At 57.8% G+C, this 18,270-nt stretch overlaps 1 protein-coding gene across 1 annotated transcript in view; it reads left to right on the top strand.

The window, feature by feature from the left end:
- Positions 1 to 18,270, top strand: part of CC2D1A (coiled-coil and C2 domain containing 1A) — a 25,324-nt gene extending 7,054 nt beyond the window's left edge. Inside the window, 28 exon segments of the mRNA XM_077173189.1 lie at positions 811 to 930; positions 1,006 to 1,127; positions 1,950 to 2,048; positions 2,932 to 3,075; positions 3,153 to 3,240; positions 4,566 to 4,646; positions 4,649 to 4,737; positions 6,629 to 6,641; positions 6,644 to 6,752; positions 7,958 to 7,991; positions 7,993 to 8,018; positions 9,045 to 9,070; positions 9,073 to 9,117; positions 9,386 to 9,428; positions 10,459 to 10,516; positions 10,621 to 10,636; positions 10,919 to 11,007; positions 11,753 to 11,783; positions 11,969 to 12,013; positions 12,016 to 12,064; positions 14,182 to 14,272; positions 15,348 to 15,486; positions 16,155 to 16,206; positions 16,351 to 16,414; positions 16,510 to 16,619; positions 16,666 to 16,789; positions 17,493 to 17,540; positions 17,732 to 18,270. Of these exon segments, the coding sequence (XP_077029304.1) occupies positions 811 to 930; positions 1,006 to 1,127; positions 1,950 to 2,048; positions 2,932 to 3,075; positions 3,153 to 3,240; positions 4,566 to 4,646; positions 4,649 to 4,737; positions 6,629 to 6,641; positions 6,644 to 6,752; positions 7,958 to 7,991; positions 7,993 to 8,018; positions 9,045 to 9,070; positions 9,073 to 9,117; positions 9,386 to 9,428; positions 10,459 to 10,516; positions 10,621 to 10,636; positions 10,919 to 11,007; positions 11,753 to 11,783; positions 11,969 to 12,013; positions 12,016 to 12,064; positions 14,182 to 14,272; positions 15,348 to 15,486; positions 16,155 to 16,206; positions 16,351 to 16,414; positions 16,510 to 16,619; positions 16,666 to 16,789; positions 17,493 to 17,540; positions 17,732 to 17,866 (2,090 nt within the window). The 3' untranslated portion in view covers positions 17,867 to 18,270.

Below are 18,270 nucleotides of genomic sequence, written 5' to 3'. Positions count from 1 at the left end.
CCCTTCAGTTTTGGGGGTTCAAACCCTTCAATTTTGGGGGTTCAAACCCTCAATTTTTGGGGTTCAAGCCCTCAAGTTTGGGGTTAAAACCCTTCAATTTTGGGGTTCAAGCCCTTCAGGTTTTGGGCTTCAAACCCTCAATTTTGGGGTTCAAACCCTTCAATTTTGGGGGTTCAAGTCCTCAATTTTGGGGTTCAAACCCTTCAGTTCTGGGGTTAGAACTCTCAATTTTGGGATTCAAACCTTTCAGTTTTGGGGTTCAAACCCTCAACTTTGGGGTTCAAACCCTCAATTTTGGGGTTCAAACCTTTCAGTTTTGGGGGTTCAAACCCTTCAGTTCTGGGGTTCAAACCCTTCAGTTCTGGGGTTAGAACTCTCAACTTTGGGGTTCAAACCCTCAATTTTGGGGTTCAAACCCTCAATTTTGGGGGTTCAAGTCCTCAATTTTGGGGTTCAAACCCTTCAGTTCTGGGGTTAGAACTCTCAATTTTGGGGTTCAAGCCCTCAAGTTTGGGATTCAAACCTTTCAGTTTTGGGGTTAAAACCCTTCAATTTTGGGCTTCAAACCCTTCAGGTTTGGGGTTCAAACCCTTCATGTTTTGAGGTTCAAGCCCTCAATTTTTGGGGTTCAAACCCTTCAGTTTTGGAGTTAAAACCCTTCAGTTCTGGGGTTCAAACCCTCAAGTTTGGGGTTCAACCCTCAAGTTTGGGGTTCAAGCCTTCAATTTTGGGGGTTCAAACCCTCAAGTTTGGGGTTCAAACCCTCAGTTTTGGGGGTTCTGGTGGGATTTGGATGCTCTTTTCCTGCAGATCCACAGGCTGAGGAATCCAAGGATCCACCAGTGAAGGATCCACCAGTGAAGGATCCACCAAAACAAGATCCACCACCAAAGGATCCACCAAGGAAGGAGCCAGCGGCCTCCAGCCCAGGTCAGCCCCGTCCTGGGGGGCAGAGGGGCAGGACAAGGGGGGATTGGTTGGGATTTTTGGTGTTTTTGCCCCCAGAGCCCCCCCGGGACGTGCGGGAGGCGCTGGAGCAGCGCATGGAGCGGTACCGGGCGGCCCTGGGCCAGGCCAGGGCCAGCGGGGATGGCAGAAAGGCTCGGATGCATGAGAGGATCCTCAAGGTGGGCAGGGCTGGGACCACCACCAGAGAGGGATGGATCCAGCCCCCAGAGCTGTGATCCCAGTCCCACATCCTGGATCCAGTCCCAGATCCTGGATCCCAGTCCAAAAATCACAATCCCGTCCCACATCCGGGATCCCAGTCCAAAAACAACAATCCCAGTCCCAGATCCTTGATCCCAGTCCCAGAGCTGCATCCTAGAACTGGGATCCCAGTCCAAGAATAACAATCCCAGTCCCACATCCTTGATCCCAGTCCCACATCCTGGATCCCAGTCCCACATCCTGGATCCAGTCCCAGATCCTTGATCCCAGTCCCACAGCCTGGATCCCAGTCCAAAAATCACAATCCCAGTCCCAAAGCTGTGATCCCAGTCCAAAAATCACAATCCCAGTCCCACATCCTGGATCCCTGTCCCAGATCCTGGATCCCAATCCCAGATCCTGGATCCCAGTCCAAAAATCACAATCCCAGTCTCACATCCTGGATCCCAGTCCCAGATCCTGGATCCCAGTCCCAGAGCAGCATCTGGTCCCAGTCTCCCTCCCCACAATGTTCCCAGTCCATCCCCAGTGCTCCCAGTGCCCTTTGGGTGCCCCTGGGTGCCCCCTGGGTGCCCCCTGGGTTCCCCTGGGTGCCCCCTGACCCCGTGTGCCCCCTCCCCAGCAATACCAGGGGTATCCTGGTCCCCATAGTGACACCCTGTGGGTGCTCCCAGTCCGTTCCCAGTCCATCCCCAGTGTTCCCAGTGCTCCCAGTGCCCTCTGGGTGCCCCCTGGGTGCCCCTGGGTGCCCCCTGACCCCCCGTGTGCCCCCTCCCCAGCAATACCAGGCCGCCCTGGGTGCCCTGAGCGCGGGCAGAGCCGTGGATCTCTCGGAGCTGCCGGTGCCCCCGGGTACGTCCCTGTCCCCCTGTCCCTCTGTCCCCCTGTCCCTCTGTCCCTCTGTCCCTCTGTCCCTCTGTCCCCCTGTCCCCCTGTCCCTCTGTCCCCCTGTCCCTCTGTCCCCCTGTCCCCCTGTCCCCCTGTCCCTCTGTCCCCCCGTCCCTCTGTCCCCCTGTCCCCTCTGTCCCCCCTGTCCCTCTGTCCCCCTGTCCCTCTGTCCCCCCGTCCCTCTGTCCCCCTGTCCCTCTGTCCCCCTGTCCCTCTGTCCCCCCTGTCCCTCTGTCCCCCCGTCCCTCTGTCCCCCTGTCCCCCCTGTCCCTCTGTCCCCCTGTCCCCCTGTCCCTCTGTCCCCCTGTCCCCCTGTCCCTCTGTCCCCCTGTCCCCCTGTCCCTCTGTCCCCCTGTCCCCCTGTCCCCCCTCCCCCCGTCCCCCCGTCCCCCCGTCCCCTGTCCCCTCTGTCCCCCTGTCCCTCTGTCCCTCTGTCCCTCTGTCCCCCTGTCCCTCTGTCCCCCTGTCCCCCTGTCCCTCTGTCCCCCTGTCCCCCTGTCCCCCTGTCCCTCTGTCCCCCTGTCCCCATGTCCCCCTGTCCCTCTGTCCCCCTGTCCCCCTGTCCCTCTGTCCCCCTGTCCCTCTGTCCCTCTGTCCCCCTGTCCCTCTGTCCCCCTGTCCCTCTGTCCCTCTGTCCCCCCCGTCCCCCTGTCCCTCTGTCCCCCTGTCCCCCTGTCCCTCCATCCCTCCGTCCCCCTGTCCCCCCCGTCCCCCTGTCCCCCCGTCCCCTGTCCCTCTGTCCCCCTGTCCCCCTGTCCCTCTGTCCCTCTGTCCCCCTGTCCCCCTGTCCCCCTGTCCCCCTGTCCCCAGCCTTGGGGGGACACAATGAGGGTGGGGGGGGTCTCATTGCCCCCGGGACCCCCCCTTTTCCAGGCTGCCCCCCCAATCCAGGGCACAGAGGGCCCAGCAGAGCCCAGCATTCCTGGGATGCTGGAGGCGGCCCTGAGGCTGACGGAGCCCAAGGAGGAAGAGGAGGAGGAGGAGGAGGAGGAAGAAGAGGAAAAAAAGGAGACCAAGGTGGGAGTTTTGGGGGTGCAGGGGGGAACATTGCCAGGGATTTTGATCAACGTCATCCCCTCCCTGTCCCATGCCAGGTGCAGCCCAAGGCTCCTCCTGCGCCCCCTCCCAAACAACAGCAGCAGCCCCGGGGCTCCCAGGGGGCTCCTAAACCTGCTGGGAAAGGTAAGGGAGGGGCTGGGGCTGGGAATGGGGGGGCTGAGGGCACCCCCGGGCACTGGGACCCCTCCCCAGGCCCCCCCGGGCACTGGGACCCCTTCCCTGACCCCCCCGGGCACTGGGACCCCTCCCCAGGGCACCCCCGGGCACTGGGACCCCCTCCCCAGGGCACCCCCCGGGCACTGGGACCCCTCCCCATGATCCCCCCGGGCACTGGGACCCCTCCCCAGGGCACCCCTGGGCACTGGGACCCCTCCCCAGGGCACCCCCGGGTGCTGGGACCCCTCCCCAGGGCACCCCCGGGCACTGGGACCCCCTCCCCAGGGCACCCCTGGGCACTGGGACCCCTCCCCAGGGCACCCCTGGGCACTGGGACCCCTCCCCAGGACCCCCCTGACCCCTGGGTGTGCCCCATTCCCAGTGGGGTGAGGGGATCTCAATGGGGTGAGGGTCCCCCCTGACCCCTGTGCCCCCCGTTTTACCCCCCTGACCCCCATTTTTACCCCCTGACCCCCATTTTCCCCTCTCACCCTCATTTTACCCCCCCTGAGCCCCATTTTGCCCCTCTCACCCCCATTTTGCCCCCCTCACCTCCGTTTTAACCCCCCTGACCCTCATTTTACCCCCCTGAGCCCCATTTTACCCCCCTCACCCCCATTTTTCCCCCCCTCACCCCCATTTTACCCCCCTGACCCCCGTTTTGCCCCTCTCTGACCCCCCTGATCCCCGTTTTTACCACCCTGAGCCCCATTTTCCCCCTCCCTCACCCCCATTTTGCCCTTCTCACCCCCATTTTGCCCCCCTGACCCCCATTTCCCCCCTGACCCCCATTTTACCCCCCTCACCCCCATTTTGCCCCCCTGACCCCCGTTTTACCCCCCTCACCCCCCATTTTACCCTCCCTCACCCCCCATTTTTCCCCCCTCGCCCCCGTTTTTGCCCCCAGCCCAGCTGCAGCTGCAGTTCCTGGAGCTCAGGCACCGGGGCTTGGTTCAGGCTGCTCTGCCAGGACCTGCAGGGTCCTTCTGCCCCCCTCCCAGTGCCCCCTGACCCCCATTTTGCCCTCCCTGAGCCTCATTTTGCCCCCCTCACCCCCATTTTACCCCCCTGAGCCCCATTTTACCCCCTGACCCCCATTTCCCCCCCTCTCACCCCCGTTTTGCCCCTCTCTGAGCCCCCTGACCCCCATTTTGCCCCCTGAGCCCCCGTTTTGCCCCTCCCTGACCCCCCTGAGCCCCGTTTTTCCTCTCTCACCCCCGTTTTCCCCCCCTGAGCCCCGTTTTACCCCTCTCACCCCCATTTCCCCCCCCTGACCCCCGTTTTTCCCCCAGCCCAGCTGCAGCTGCAGTTCCTGGAGCTCAGGCACCGGCAGCTGCTGCAGGGCGCTCTCCGTGCCAAGCGCTGCCAGGACCTGCCGGGGCCAAGGAGCTCCTGCGCCGCGCCAGGGCCGTGCAGGGGCTGCTGGGGGCGGCCAGGGCGGGGCTGCCCGTGGACCTGGCCCAGGTGAGGGGCGGGGTGGGGATGGAGCCCTGGCCTAAACCCTGGCCTGAACCCTGGCCTAAGTCCTGGCCTAAAACCTGGCCTAAATCCCATTCTAAATCCTGTTCTAAATCCTGGCCTAAACCCTGGCCTAAACCCTGGCCAGGGATCCAGCCCAAATTCTGCCCTAAACCCCGGCCTAAATCCTGGCCTAAACCCTGGCCTAAGTCCTGGCCTAAGTCCTGGCCTAAACCCTGGCCTAAATCCCATCCCAAATCCTGGCCTAAACCCTGGCCTAAACCCTGGCCTAAACCCTGGCTTAAAACCTGGCCAGGATCCAGCCCAAATCCCATCCTAAATCCCAAATCCTGCCCAAATCCTGTTCTAAATCCCATCCCAAATCCTGGCCAGGATCCAGCTCAAATTCTGCCCTAAACCCTGGCCTAAGTCCTGGCTTAAAACCCTGGCTTAAACCCTGGCCTAAATCCTGGCCTAACTCCTGTTCTAAATCCTGGCCTAAACCCTGTTCTAAATTCTGTCCTAAATCCTGTCCTAAGTCCTGTTCTAAATCCTGTTCTAAATCCTGTCCTAAATCCTGTTCTAAATCCTGGCCTAAATCCCATCCCAAATCCTGGCCTAAATCCTGCCCAAAATCCTGCCCTAAATCCTGTCCTAAGTCCCTGTCCTAAGTCCTGTTCTAAATCCTGTCCTAAATCCTGTTCTAAATCCTGGCCATGATCCAGCGCAAATCCCATCCTAAATCCCAAATCCCACCCAAATCCTGGCCAGGATCCAGCTCAAATTCTGTCCTAAATCCTGTTCTAATCCTGTTCTAAATCCCACCCAAATCCTGGCCAGGATCCAGCCCAAATTCTGTCCTAAATCCTATTTTAAATCCCATTCAAAACACTGACCATGTTCCGGCCCAAATCCCATCCTAAATCCTGGCCAGGATCCAGCCCAAATCCCGACCCAAATCCTGTCCCAAATCTTGTCCAGTATCCCGGCCCAAATCCCAAATCCCAGCCCAAATCCTGGCCAGGATCCATCCCAAATCCTGTCCCAAATCCAGTCCCAAATCCCAAATCCCGTCCCAAGTCCCATCCCATGGGATTCCCCAAATCCCATCCCAAATCCTGGCCAGGATCCAGCCCAAATCCTGTCCCAAATCCCAAACCCCAAACCCCAAACCCCAAACCCCAAACCCCAAACCCCAAACCCCAAAACCCCAAATCCCAAACCCCAAACCCCAAATCCTGTCCTGTTTTGGGGCTTTTCTCCCCCAAATCCCAAACCCCAAATCCCAAACCCCAAACCCCAAACCCCAAATCCTGTCCTGTTTTGGGGTTTTTCTCCCCAAATCCCAAACCCCAAACCCCAAACCCCAAATCCTGCCCTGTTTTGGGGTTTTTCTCCCCAAACCCCAAATCCCAAACCCCAAATCCTGTCTTGTTTTGGGGTTTTTCTCCCCAAATCCTGTCCTGTTTTGGGGGGTTTTTCTCCCCAAATCCCAAACCCCAAACCCCAAACCCCAAACCCCAAATCCCAAATCCTGTCCTGTTTTGGGGGTTTTCTCCCCAAATCTTGTCCTGTTTTGGGGTTTTTCTCCCAAAATCCCAACCCCCAAATCTTTGGGGTTTCCCCTGGATCTCCCAGAATCCCAAACCCCAAATCCCAAACCCCAAACCCCAAATCCTGTCCTGTTTGGGGTTTTTCTCCCCCAAATCCTGTCCTGTTTTGGGGTTTTTCCTCCCCAAATCCTGTCCTGTTTGGGGTTTTTCTCCCCAAATCCTGCCCTGTTTTGGGGTTTTTCTCCCAAATCCTGCCCTGTTTTGGGGTTTTTCTCCCCAAATCCTGTCCTGTTTTGGGGTTTTTCTCCCCAAACCCAAACCCCAATCCCACTCCCCCCTTGCAGGTGCCCGAGGTGCCCTGGACGGGGCCGAGTTCGAGCTGGGCCCGGCCCGGGGGGTCCCGATGCCCCCCGAGGTCACCAAAACCTTCCTGCAGCTGGCGGGGGCCCTGCGCAGGCAGCACCAGGTGGGGACCCCAAAAACTGGGGGTGGAACCCTGAAAAATGGGGGAGATATCCCAAAAAAATGGAAAAAAAAAAACCCCCAAAAAATGGGGGAAATATCCCAAAAAATGGGGGAGATATCCCAAAAAGATGGGGAAAAAAAAACCCCAAAATAGGGGAAATATCTCAAAAAATAGGGGAAAACCCCTCCAAAAAATAGGGGAAATATCCCAAAAAATAGGGGAAAAACCCCTCCAAAAAATAGGGGAAATATCCCAAAAAATGGGGAAAAAAACCCCCCAAAAAGTGGGGGAAATATCCCAAAAAATGGGGGGAAATATCCCAAAAATAGGAGAAAAAAAAAACCCCGAAAATAGGGGAAATATCCCAAAAAATGGGGAGAAAAAACCCCCCAAAAAATAGGGGAAATATCCCAAAAAATGGAAAAAAAAAAAAACCCCAAAAAATGGGGGAGATATCCCAAAAAATGGGAAAAAAAAACCCCAAAAAATAGGGGAAATATCCCCCAAAATGGGGGGAAAAAAACCCCCAAAAAATGGGGGAAATATCCCCAAAAATGGGGGAAAAAAAAACCCCACAAAAATGGGGGAAATCCCCAAAAATGGGGGGGAAATCCCAAAAAATGGAGGGGGGTAAGCACAAAAAAATTGGGGATAATATAAAATAAGGGGGTGAAATCCTGAAAAAAATGGGGGGAAAAGCCCAAGAAATGGGGAGGAAAACCTTAAAAAATGGGGGGGAACCCCAAAAAATGGGGGGAACCCCAAAAAATGGGGGGGAAACCCTAAAAATGAGGCAGCACTTAAAATTGGGGGTGGAATCCCAAAAAAACGGGGGGAGAAATCCCAGAAAATTGGGAGAAAACCCTAAAAATGGGGGGAAACGGTAAAAATGGTGGTAATATCCCAAAAAACGGGGGTGAAACCCTAAAAATTTTGGGGTGAAACCCTAAAATTTGAGGGGGGAAGCCTAAAAATTGAAGGGGAAGCCTAAAAATTGGGGGGGGAACCCTAAAAACTGGGGGTAATATCCCCAAAAAAATGGGGGGTTTTATATAAAAAATTGGGGGGGTTTTATATCAAAAAATGGGGGTTATATCCCAAAATTTGGGGGGAAAACCCCAAAAAACGAGGGTAATATCCCAAAAATTCTCCTTTCTCCTCTTCCCTGGGCCTTCCTCCTCCTCCTCCTCCTCCTCCTCCTGCCCAGCTGTGGCCTCAGTTTCTCCCGGCAGTTCGCGCAAGCTGGGCAACATCGCAGAGACCACGCGGTGAGGGGGGCAAATGGGGAGGGGTCTCACCTGCACAGGTGTGTGAGGGGGGAAATGGGGAGGGGTCTCACCTGCACAGGTGTCTCACCTGCACAGGTGTGTGAGGGGGGAAATGGGGAGGGGTCTCACCTGCACAGGTGGATTTGGGGGGATTTGGGGAGGGGTCTCACCTGCACAGGGGGATTTGGGGGGATTTGGGGAGGGGTCTCACCTGCACAGGGGATTTGGGGGGATTTGGGGAGGGGTCTCACCTGCCAGGTGTGTTTAGGGGGGGATTTTGGGGGGTCTCACCTGCCCAGGTGTGTTTAGGGGGGGATTTTGGGGGGTCTCACCTGTCCAGGGGGATTTGGGGGGGATTTGGGGAGGGTCTCACCTGCACAGGTGTGTCAGGGGGGAAATGGGGAGGGGTCTCACCTGCACAGGGGATTTGGGGAGGGGTCTCACCTGCCCAGGTGTGTTTATTCTGGGGGGGGTCTCACCTCTCCAGGTGTATTTAGGGGGGATTTTGGGGGGGGGGTCTCACCTGTCCAGGTGTGTTTATTCTGGGGGTCTCACTGCCCAGGTGTGTTTATTTTGGGGGGGGTCTCACCTGTCCAGGTGTGTTTATTCTGGGGGTCTCACCTGCCCAGGTGTATTTAGGGGGATTCTGGGGGTCTCACCTGCCCAGGTGTGTTTATTGTGGGGGTCTCACCTGCCCAGGTGTATTTAGGGGGGGATTTTGGGGGTCTCACCTGCCCAGGTGTGTTTATTGTGGGGGTCTCACCTGCCCATGGTGTGTTTTATTTTGGGTGTGTTTATTTTGGGGGGTCTCACCTGCCCAGGTGTGTTTATTGTGGGGGTCTCACCTGCCCAGGTGTATTTATTTTGGGGGGTCTCACCTGCCAGGTGTATTTAGGGGGGATTTTGGGGAGGGGTCTCACCTGCCCAGGTGTGTTTATTTTGGGGGGTCTCACCTGCCCAGGTGTATTTATTTTGGGGGGTCTCACCTGCCCAGGTGTGTTTATTGTGGGGGTCTCACCTGCCCAGGTGCGAGGCCCTGGCCCTCGAGTGCCGCTCCACATGGAGACCCTGAGGAGGGAGCACGGCCGGGGGGGCCCCCCCCGAAACCGCGCTGGGAGCAGAGAACGTTCAACGTGGTCAGTGAGGGGGGGGGGGAAATACACCTGGGGGGGGCAAACACACCTGGGGGGGGGCAAATACACCTGGGGGGGGCAAACACACCTGGGGGGGCACCTGGGGGGGCAAACACACCCAAACGCGCTGGGAGCAGAGAACGTTCAACGTGGTCAGGTGAGGGGGGGGGGAAATACACCTGGGGGGGGCAAACACACCTGGGGGGGGGCAAATACACCTGGGGGGGGCAAACACACCTAAACCCCACTGGGAACAGAGAACGTTCAACGTGGTCAGGTGAGGGGGGGGGGAAATACACCTGGGGGGGCAAACACACCTGGGGGGGGGGCAAATACACCTGGGGGCACCTGGGGGGGCAAACACACCCAAACCCCACTGGGAACAGAGAACGTTCAACGTGGTCAGGTGAGGGGGGGGGGGGGCAAATACACCTGGGGGGGGCAAACACACCTGGGGGGGGGGCAAATACACCTGGGGGGGGCAAACACACCTAAACCCCACTGGGAACAGAGAACGTTCAACGTGGTCAGTGAGGGGGGGGGCAAATACACCTGGGGGGGGCAAATACACCTGGGGGGGCAAATACACCTGGGGGGGGGCAAATACACCTGGGGGGGGGGGGAAACACACCTGGGGGGGGAAACACACCTGGGGGGGCACACACACCTGGGGGGGGGCAAATACACCTGGGGGGGCAAATACACCTGGGGGGCACCTGGGGGGGCACCTGGGGGCATCTAAAGGGGGCAAACACACCTGGGAGGCACCTGCGGGGGGTGGGAACACACCTGGGGGGCACCTGGGGGCACCTGGTGGGGAGAATGGCACACCTGGGTGAGGATGAGGATGGACACATCTGGATGGGGCTGAGGATGGGCACACCTGGGTGGGGATGGGCACACCTGGGTGGGGATGGGCACACCTGGGTGAGGATGAGGATGGACACATCTGGATGGGATGGGCACACCTGGATGAGGATGGGCACACCTGGGTGGGGATGAGGATGGGCACACCTGGGTGGGGGATGGGCACACCTGGGTGGGGATGGGGCACACCTGGGTGGGGGTGGGGCACACCTGGATGGGGATGGGCACACCTGGATGGGGATGGGCACACCTGGATGGAGTTGGCCACACCTGGGTGGGGCTGGGCACACCTGGATGGGGGGTGGGGCACACCTGGGTGGGGGATGGGCACACCTGGGTGAGGATGAGGATGGGCACACCTGGGTGGGGCTGGCACACCTGGATGGGGGTGGGGCACACCTGTGGTGCCTCCCAGCCTCCCCTCCCCCCCTCACCTGCAGGATGTTCCCTGAGCTGAGCAGCAGCGACCTGGAGCTGGGCATCGAGAGGGGGCGGGGCCTCCCAGCGCCGCAGGTGTGAAACTGGGAATGCTGGGAGAGGGGGCGGGGCCCTCCCAGTACCGCCAGGTGTGAAACTGGGAATGCTGGGAGAGGGGGCGGGGCCTCCCAGCGCCGCCAGGTGTGAAACTGGGAATGGGGGCGGGGCCTCCCAGTGCCGCCAGGGTGTGAAACTGGGAATGGGGGCGGGGCCTCCCAGTGCCGCCAGGTGTGAAACTGGAATGCTGGGAATGGGGGCGGGGCCTCCCAGCGCACCAGGTGTGAAACTGGGAACGCTGGGAGAGGGGGCGGGGCTCCCAGTGCTCACCTGGGGGTGTCCGTGTGTCCGTCCATGTGTCCGTGTGTCCATGTGTCTGTGTGTCCGTGTGTCCGTGTGTCCGTCCTCTGTCCGTCCCCGCCCCAGGTGTGGCCCCAGGTGACCTGGACACCTTCGTGCGCTTCGAGTTCCCCCACCCCAGCCAGGTGAGGGACCCCAAAAAATGGACCTGGGACCCCCAAAAATGGACCTGGGAGCCCCAAAAATCCCCCCAAAATGGACCTGAGACCCCCAAATTCTGCCCCAAATGGGACCTGGGACCCCAAAAATGGACCTGGGACCCCCAAAATCCCCCCAAAAATGGCCCCTGGGAGCCCAAATTCTGCCCCAAAATGGACCTGAGACCCCAAAATGACCTGAGACCCCCAAAATCCCCCCCAAATGGCCCCTGGGAGACCCAAATTCTGCCCAAAATGGACCTGGGACCCCAAAATTTTCCTTGTGACCCCCACCAAAATGACCCTGGGACCCAAAATTGTCCCAAAACCCCCCCCAAAATGGCCCCTGGGACCCCAAAAATGGACCCGGGAACCCCAAAATGGCTCTCGGACCCCCAAAATTGTCCCTGGAACCCCAAAATTTTCCTTGTGCCCTCTCCAAAATTTCCCTGGGACCCCAAAAATGTCCCCTGGGACCCCCAGAATTGTCCCTAAACCCCCCAGAATTGACCTTAAACCCGCCCAAAACATCCCTGGGACCCCCCAAATCATCCCCAAATCCTCGAAGCCCCCTCCCCAAATTCTCCTTACCCCTTCAAATTGTCCCAAATTGTCCCTTCCCAAATTGTCCCAGTGTCCCCCAAACTTGTCCCTAACCTCCCCAAATTGTCCCAGTGACCCCAAATTGCCCCTGGGACCCCCCAAATCATCCCCAAATGCTCCAAGCCCCCTCCCCAAATTCTCCTTTGCCCCCCGTGCCCAGGAGGGAGGCGCAGCGGGACAAGACCCCGGTGGTGAAGGGCACCGATTGTCCCGGGTAAACGCCGGCGATTTGGGGCGGGGGTCGCGGCCCTGGGGGGCTCTGGGGGCTCCCCCGGACTCCCTTGGGGGGTGGGGGGTGGGGAGGGGGTGGTCCCTGATTTTTTTTGGGTTTTTTTTTTGGTTTTTTTTTGGTGTTTTTTCCTCTGCCCCTGCCCAGAATTCCGGGCGCGGTTCCGGCTGCGGCTCCTGCGCGGCCACCGGGGCTGCGGCGGCTCCTGAGCCGCGGGATCCGCCTGGAGGTGGCGCAGAAAGGGTAAAAAACACAACGGGGAAAAGGGGGAAATTTGGGGTGGAACGAGGGGAAAATGGTGAAAAAGGGATTGGGGAGGGAGGGGGAGAAGGGAGGGAAGGGGGAGGGTGGGATGGGAGGTGGGGAAATGAAGGGAGGAGTGGGGGAAATAACGTGGGGAATAACGGGAAATGACACGGGAAATAACAGGAAATAACACGGGAAATAACAGGAAATAACAGAGAATAACACGGGAAATAACACGGGAAATGGAGAAAATAATAGAGAAAATAACCCAGGAAATAACAGAAAAATAACACGGGAAATAACATGGGAAATGGGGAAAATAACAGGAAATAACACGGGAAATAACAGAGAAAATAACACGGGAAATAACAGAGAAAATAACACGAGAAATAACACGGGAAATAACAGAAAATAACACGGGAAATGGAGAAAATAATATGGGGAGTAATAGGAAATGACCCAGGAAATAACAGAAAATGACACGGGAAATAACAGAGAAAATAACACGGGAAATAACAGAGAAAATAACACGAGAAATAACACGGGAAATAACAGAAAATAACACGGGAAATGGAGAAAATAATATGGGGAATAATAGGAAATGACCAGGAAATAACAGAAAATGACACGGGAAATAACAGAGAAAATAACACGGGAAATAACAGAGAAAATAACACGAGAAATAACACGGGAAATAACAGAAAATAACACGGGAAATGGAGAAAATAATATGGGGAATAATAGGAAATGACCCAGGAAATAACAGAAAATGACACGGGAAATAACAGAGAAAATAACACGGGAAATAACACGGGAAATGGAGAAAATAATAGAGAAAATAACCCAGGAAATAACAGAAAATAACACGGGAAATAACAGAAAATAACCTGGGAAATAACAGAAAATAACACGGGAAATAACACGGGAAATGGAGTGGGAAATAGAGAAAATAACCCAGAAAATAACACGGGAAATAACAGAAAATGACCCGGGAAATAACAGAAAATAACACGGGAAATAACAGAAAATAACACGGAAATGACACGGGAAATAACGTGGGGAATAATAGGAAATGACATGGGAAATAACACGGGAAATGGAGAAAATAATAGAGAAAATAACACGGGAAATAACAGAGAAAATAACCCAGGAAATAACAGAAAATAACCCAGGAAATAACAGAAAATAACACGGGAAATAACAGAGAAAATAACCCAGGAAATAACACGGGAAATGGAGAAAATAATAGAGAAAATAACCCAGGAAATAACAGAAAATAACACAGGAAATGGAGAAAATAATAGAGAAAATAACACGGGAAATGGAGAAAATAACCCAGGAAATAACAGAAAATAACACGGGAAATGGAGTGGGAAAATAGATAAAATAACAAGAGAAAATAACCCAGAAAATAACACGGGAAATGGAGAAAATAACATGGAAAATAACAGAGAAAGTAACAGAGAAAACACATGAACCAGCAAAAAACCACAGCACACGAGCTGGAAAATTCCCATTTATTGGGATTTTTGGGGCATGTCTTGGGATTTTCAGGGCATTTATTGGGACATGTATTGGATTTTTGGGGCATTTCTTGGGATTTTCGGGGCATTATTTGGGCATGTCTTGGGATTTTCGGGGCATGTATTGGATTTTTGGGCGGGGATTCCTTTTTGGGGCATTTTTGGGGTGGGGGTTCCTTCCTGGGGCATTTATTGGGACATGTATTGGGATTTTCGGGGCATTTATTGGGATTTTTTGGGACATGTATTGGGATTTTCGGGCATTTATTGGGGCATTTATTGGGATTTTCGGGGTGTTATTTGGGACATGTATTGGGATTTTCGGGGCATTATTTGGGACATGTATTGGGATTTTCGGGGCATGTATTGGTATTTTGGGTCATTTTTGGGGCATTATTGGGATTTTCGGGCATTATCTGGGACACATATTGGATTTTCGGGCATGTATTGGGATTTTCGGGGCAGGGATTCCTTTTGTGGCATTTTTGGGGCCGGGGATTCCTCTTTGTGGCATTTTTGGGGTCGGGGATTCCTTTTTGGGGCCCTTTTGGGTGATTTCCATGGCGCTGAGTGCCCTGACCCCACCCTCAGGGGGCTGTTCCGGCCCGAGCGCGCGCCTGGGCTCGGCTCTGCTGCGCCTCGAGGGCTGGAGGGGAGCTGCGAGCTGCGGGAGCAGCTGGAGGTGAGGGGGATCCGGGCTTCCAGATGTGCCCTTCCTCTTTTTTTGGGGGTTCCAGATGTGCCCCTTCCTCCATCCCGGGGTTCAGATGTGCCCCTTACCCCATCCTGGGCTCCCAGATGTGCCCCTTCCTCCATCCCTGGGCTTCCAGATGTGCCCCTTCCTCTGTCCTGGGGTCCCAGATGTGCCCCTTCCTCCATCCATGGGTTCCAGATGTGCCCCTTCCTCCATCCATGGATTCCCGAGGTCCCAGATGTGCCCCTTCCTCTTTTTTGGGGTTCCAGATGTGCCCCTTCCTCCATCCTGGTGGTCCCAGATGTGCCCCTTCCTCCTCCTCCTCCTTCTCCATCCTGGGATTCCTGATCCTGGGATTCCCCATCCAGGGGTTCCTGAAGTTCCAGATGTGCCCATTCCTCCGTCCTGGTGGTCCCACATTCCCATCCCCATCATTCCACCATTCCCACCCTTCCCCACCATTCCCATCTCCATCTTTTCCACCATTTCCCACCATTCCCACTGTTCCCATCCTCACCATTCCACCCCTCATCCCCTCATTCCCCCCATCCCCACCGTGTCCGTGTGTCCCCGGTCCCGCCATGTCCGTGTGTCCGTGTGTCCGTGTGTCCGTGTTTCCCACCGTGTCTGTGTGTCCGTGTTGTCCCCGGTCCCGCCGTGTCCGCGTGTCCCTGTCCCACCGTGTCCGTGTGTCCGTGTGTCCGTGTTTCCCACCGTGTCCGTGTGTCCGTGTGTCCGTGTTTCCCACCGTGTCCGTGTGTCCCGCCGTGTCCGTGTTTCCCACCGTGTCCGTGTGTCCGTGTGTCCGTGTGTCCGCGTGTCCCGGTCCCGCCGTGTCCGTGTGTCCGTGTGTCCCACCGTGTCCGTGTGTCCCGATCCCACCGTGTCCGTGTGTCCCACCGTGTCCGTGTTTCCCGCCGTGTCCGTGTGTCCCTGTCCCACCGTGTCCGTGTGTCCGTGTGTCCGTGTTTCCCACCGTGTCCGTGTGTCCGTGTTTCCCACCGTGTCCGTGTTTCCCACCGTGTCCGTGTGTCCCGGTCCCACCGTGTCCGTGTGTCCGCAGCTGCTGGAGGGCCGCCGCCGCACGGGGGCGCTGCTCGAGGTCTGGGTGCGGATCCGGGAGCCGCTCGGGGCTCAGCGGCAGCTGGAGCCGCGCTCCGAGCGCTGGCTGGTGCTGGAACCGGCGCCCGAGGCCACCGTGAGTGCCGGCAGCGCACCGGGAACCGCCGGGAACCCCCGGGAACCACCGGGGAACTGCCGGGAACCCACCGGGATCAGTGGGGAACCGCCGGGAACCCACCGGGATCAGTGGGGAACCCCCGGGAACCACCGGGGAACTGCCGGGAACCACCGGGATCCACCGGGGAACTGCCGGGACCCAGCGGGATCAGTGGGGAACCACCGGGGCACAGCGGGATCGGCCGGGAACCCCTCCGGGAACCCCCCGGGACCCCATGGAATGGGCCGGGAACCCACCGGGAACCCACCGGGATCAGTGGGGAACCACCGGGAACCACCGGGGAACCGCCGGGACCCAGCGGGATCGGCCGGGAACCCCTCCGGGACCCCGTGGATGGGCTGGGGACGGCCGTGATTGCCCGGGAACCCCCCGGGATCAATGGGGAACCACCGAGACCCAGCGGGATCGGCCGAGAACCCCTCTGGGAACCCATGAAATGGGCCAGGAACCCACCGGGACCTCTTGGGAACTACCGGAACCCCCTGGGAACCAACCGGGACCCCCGTGGGATGGGCTGGGAACCCACCGGGACCCCCCCGGGACCCCCCGGGAACCCCCCGGGACCCCCGGGACCCCTCGGGACCATCCCGCGGGGACCCCCCCGCCCTAACCCCCATCTCCCCCCCCCAGCTCTCCGCCGCCCCCAAACCTCCGGCGCCGCCCCGAGGGACGGGAGCAAGCGGTGAGAGCGCCGGGAACGGAGAATTCCCGGGAATTCCCGGTGGAAATCACCCTTACCGGGGGGGTGCGACCCCCCGCCCGGGGCTGCCGCCCCTTCCCCCGGTATTCCCGGAGCTTTCCAAGCATCCCAACCCCCTTTTCCCAGGTCCCTCCCGACGCTCCCCAGCCTCAACCTTCTGCAGTTTGACCGCGAGCGGCTGGAACGGAAGGTGAGGGGGGGGGCGTTTTTTGGGGTGGGGGTCGCACAGGGGATCCCTTCCCCCCCCCCATGACCCCTCCCCAATTTTGTCGCCCCCCTCCCCAGATGGTTCCGATGCGCCCGGTGCCCCCCGAGCTGCGGCAGCAGCACCAGGAGCTGCTCCGGCGCATCCAGGGCCTGCGGGCTCGGCTGCAGGGCGGGGACCCCCCAGTTCCGCTCGGGTGAGAGGCGTTTCAACCCCAAAAATCCCCAAAATCCCAGGTTTTTTCCCCCTGTTTTATCCTGGTTTTTTTTGGTGTTTACGCAGAGTACGCCGAGCACCTGGAGCGGCACCTGAGGCTCTACACGGAAGCCGCGCGGCGCCTCGGGATGCAGGGGGGAGAGGGTGGGTGAGACCCCAGACCCAATTCCCGCCCCCCTTTTGAGGCGGGGAACGCCCCCGGAGCGGCCGGGACACGCCCACGTTCGGGTGGTCCCGCCCCAAAAATCCTGGGGGTGGTGAATGTTCCCAAATCCTGGGGTTTCCACCCCAAAAAATCCCGGACCACCCTCAGAAAATCCTGGACATTCCCAAATTCTGGTGGTGCCACCCCAAAAATTCTGGTGGTCCCAAATTCTGGTGATCCTGCCCCAAAAAATCCTGGACACCCCCAAATTCGGGTGTTGCCACCCCAAAAAATCTTGGACATCCCCAAATTCTGATGATCCCACCCCAAAAATCCTGGACCACCCCCAAACCTTGGCACCTCCCAAATTCTGGTGTTCCTGCCCCAAAAATCTCGACCACCCCCAAATTCTGGTGGTCCCCAACCCCAAAAATCCTGGTGGTTCCAAATCTTCTCAAATCCTGGGGTTCCCATCCCAAAAATTCTGGCGTTCCTGCCTCAAAAAATCCTCGACCACCCCCAAATTCTGCCGTTTCCACCCCAAAAAAATCCTGGACCCCACCCTTAAACCTTGAGATCTTCCCAATTCCTGTTGTCCCCCAAATTCCTACAGTGACCTGGGGGGCAGTTTTGGGGGTCCCCCTTTAATTCCCCCCCCTTGGGGGGCAGTTTTGGGGTCCCCCTGATTGTCCCCCCCCTCAGGAGGCGGCCAAGGAGGCTCTGTACAAACGGAACCTGGTGGAGAGCGAGGTGAGGACCCCCGGGGGGGGGGGGGGCCCAAATTTGGGGGTCCCCAAACCCCCCAAATCCCCCCCCACCCCCCCCCTCACTGCTCTTTTCTCTTCCAGCTCCAAAAGCTCCGAGGATGAGACCCTCCCCCAATTCCATGGGGGGTTTTGGGGGGTTCAGACCCCCCCCCTCCCACCTCTCCTCATTTTTAGGGGGTTCAGAGACCCCTTCCCAATTTGGGGGAGCTCTGGGGGACCCCCCCCGTGCCCACTGTGACAATCACAGAGATCAGAGCTGCTACATCCCCCCCTCTTCCAGGGGTGAGAGTGACCCCTCCCCAATTTTAGGGTGACCACCCCCTCAATTTCAGGGTGATTATGACCCCCTCCCCAATTTCAGGGTGACCACCCCCTCAATTTCAGGGTGATTATGACCCCCTCCCCAATTTTAGGGTGACACCGACCCCTCCCCAATTTCAGGGTGACTACCCCCCCCAATTTCAGGGTGTTAATGACCTCCCCAATTTCAGGGTGTTAATGACCCCCCCCCAATTTTTAGGGTGACACCGACCCCTCCCCACCCGGGTCCGTGTCCCCCCCAAGCACTTTTTCCCCCCACCCCGTCCCCATGTCCCCCCACCAAAGCGGATCCCCCCAAGTGCCTGTAGGGGAGGGGCTGTTCGGGCGCTCTCAGCAATTATAATAATTAATTATAATTATAATTAAGATAAAGTTTTTAAGACGAAAAAACG

The sequence above is a fragment of the Agelaius phoeniceus genome, unplaced genomic scaffold (assembly GCF_051311805.1).
Source record: "Agelaius phoeniceus isolate bAgePho1 unplaced genomic scaffold, bAgePho1.hap1 Scaffold_376, whole genome shotgun sequence".
NCBI lineage: Eukaryota > Metazoa > Chordata > Aves > Passeriformes > Icteridae > Agelaius > Agelaius phoeniceus.
The sequence above is the reverse complement of the archived record's forward strand: the minus strand, read 5'-3'. Positions and strand labels throughout refer to the sequence as shown.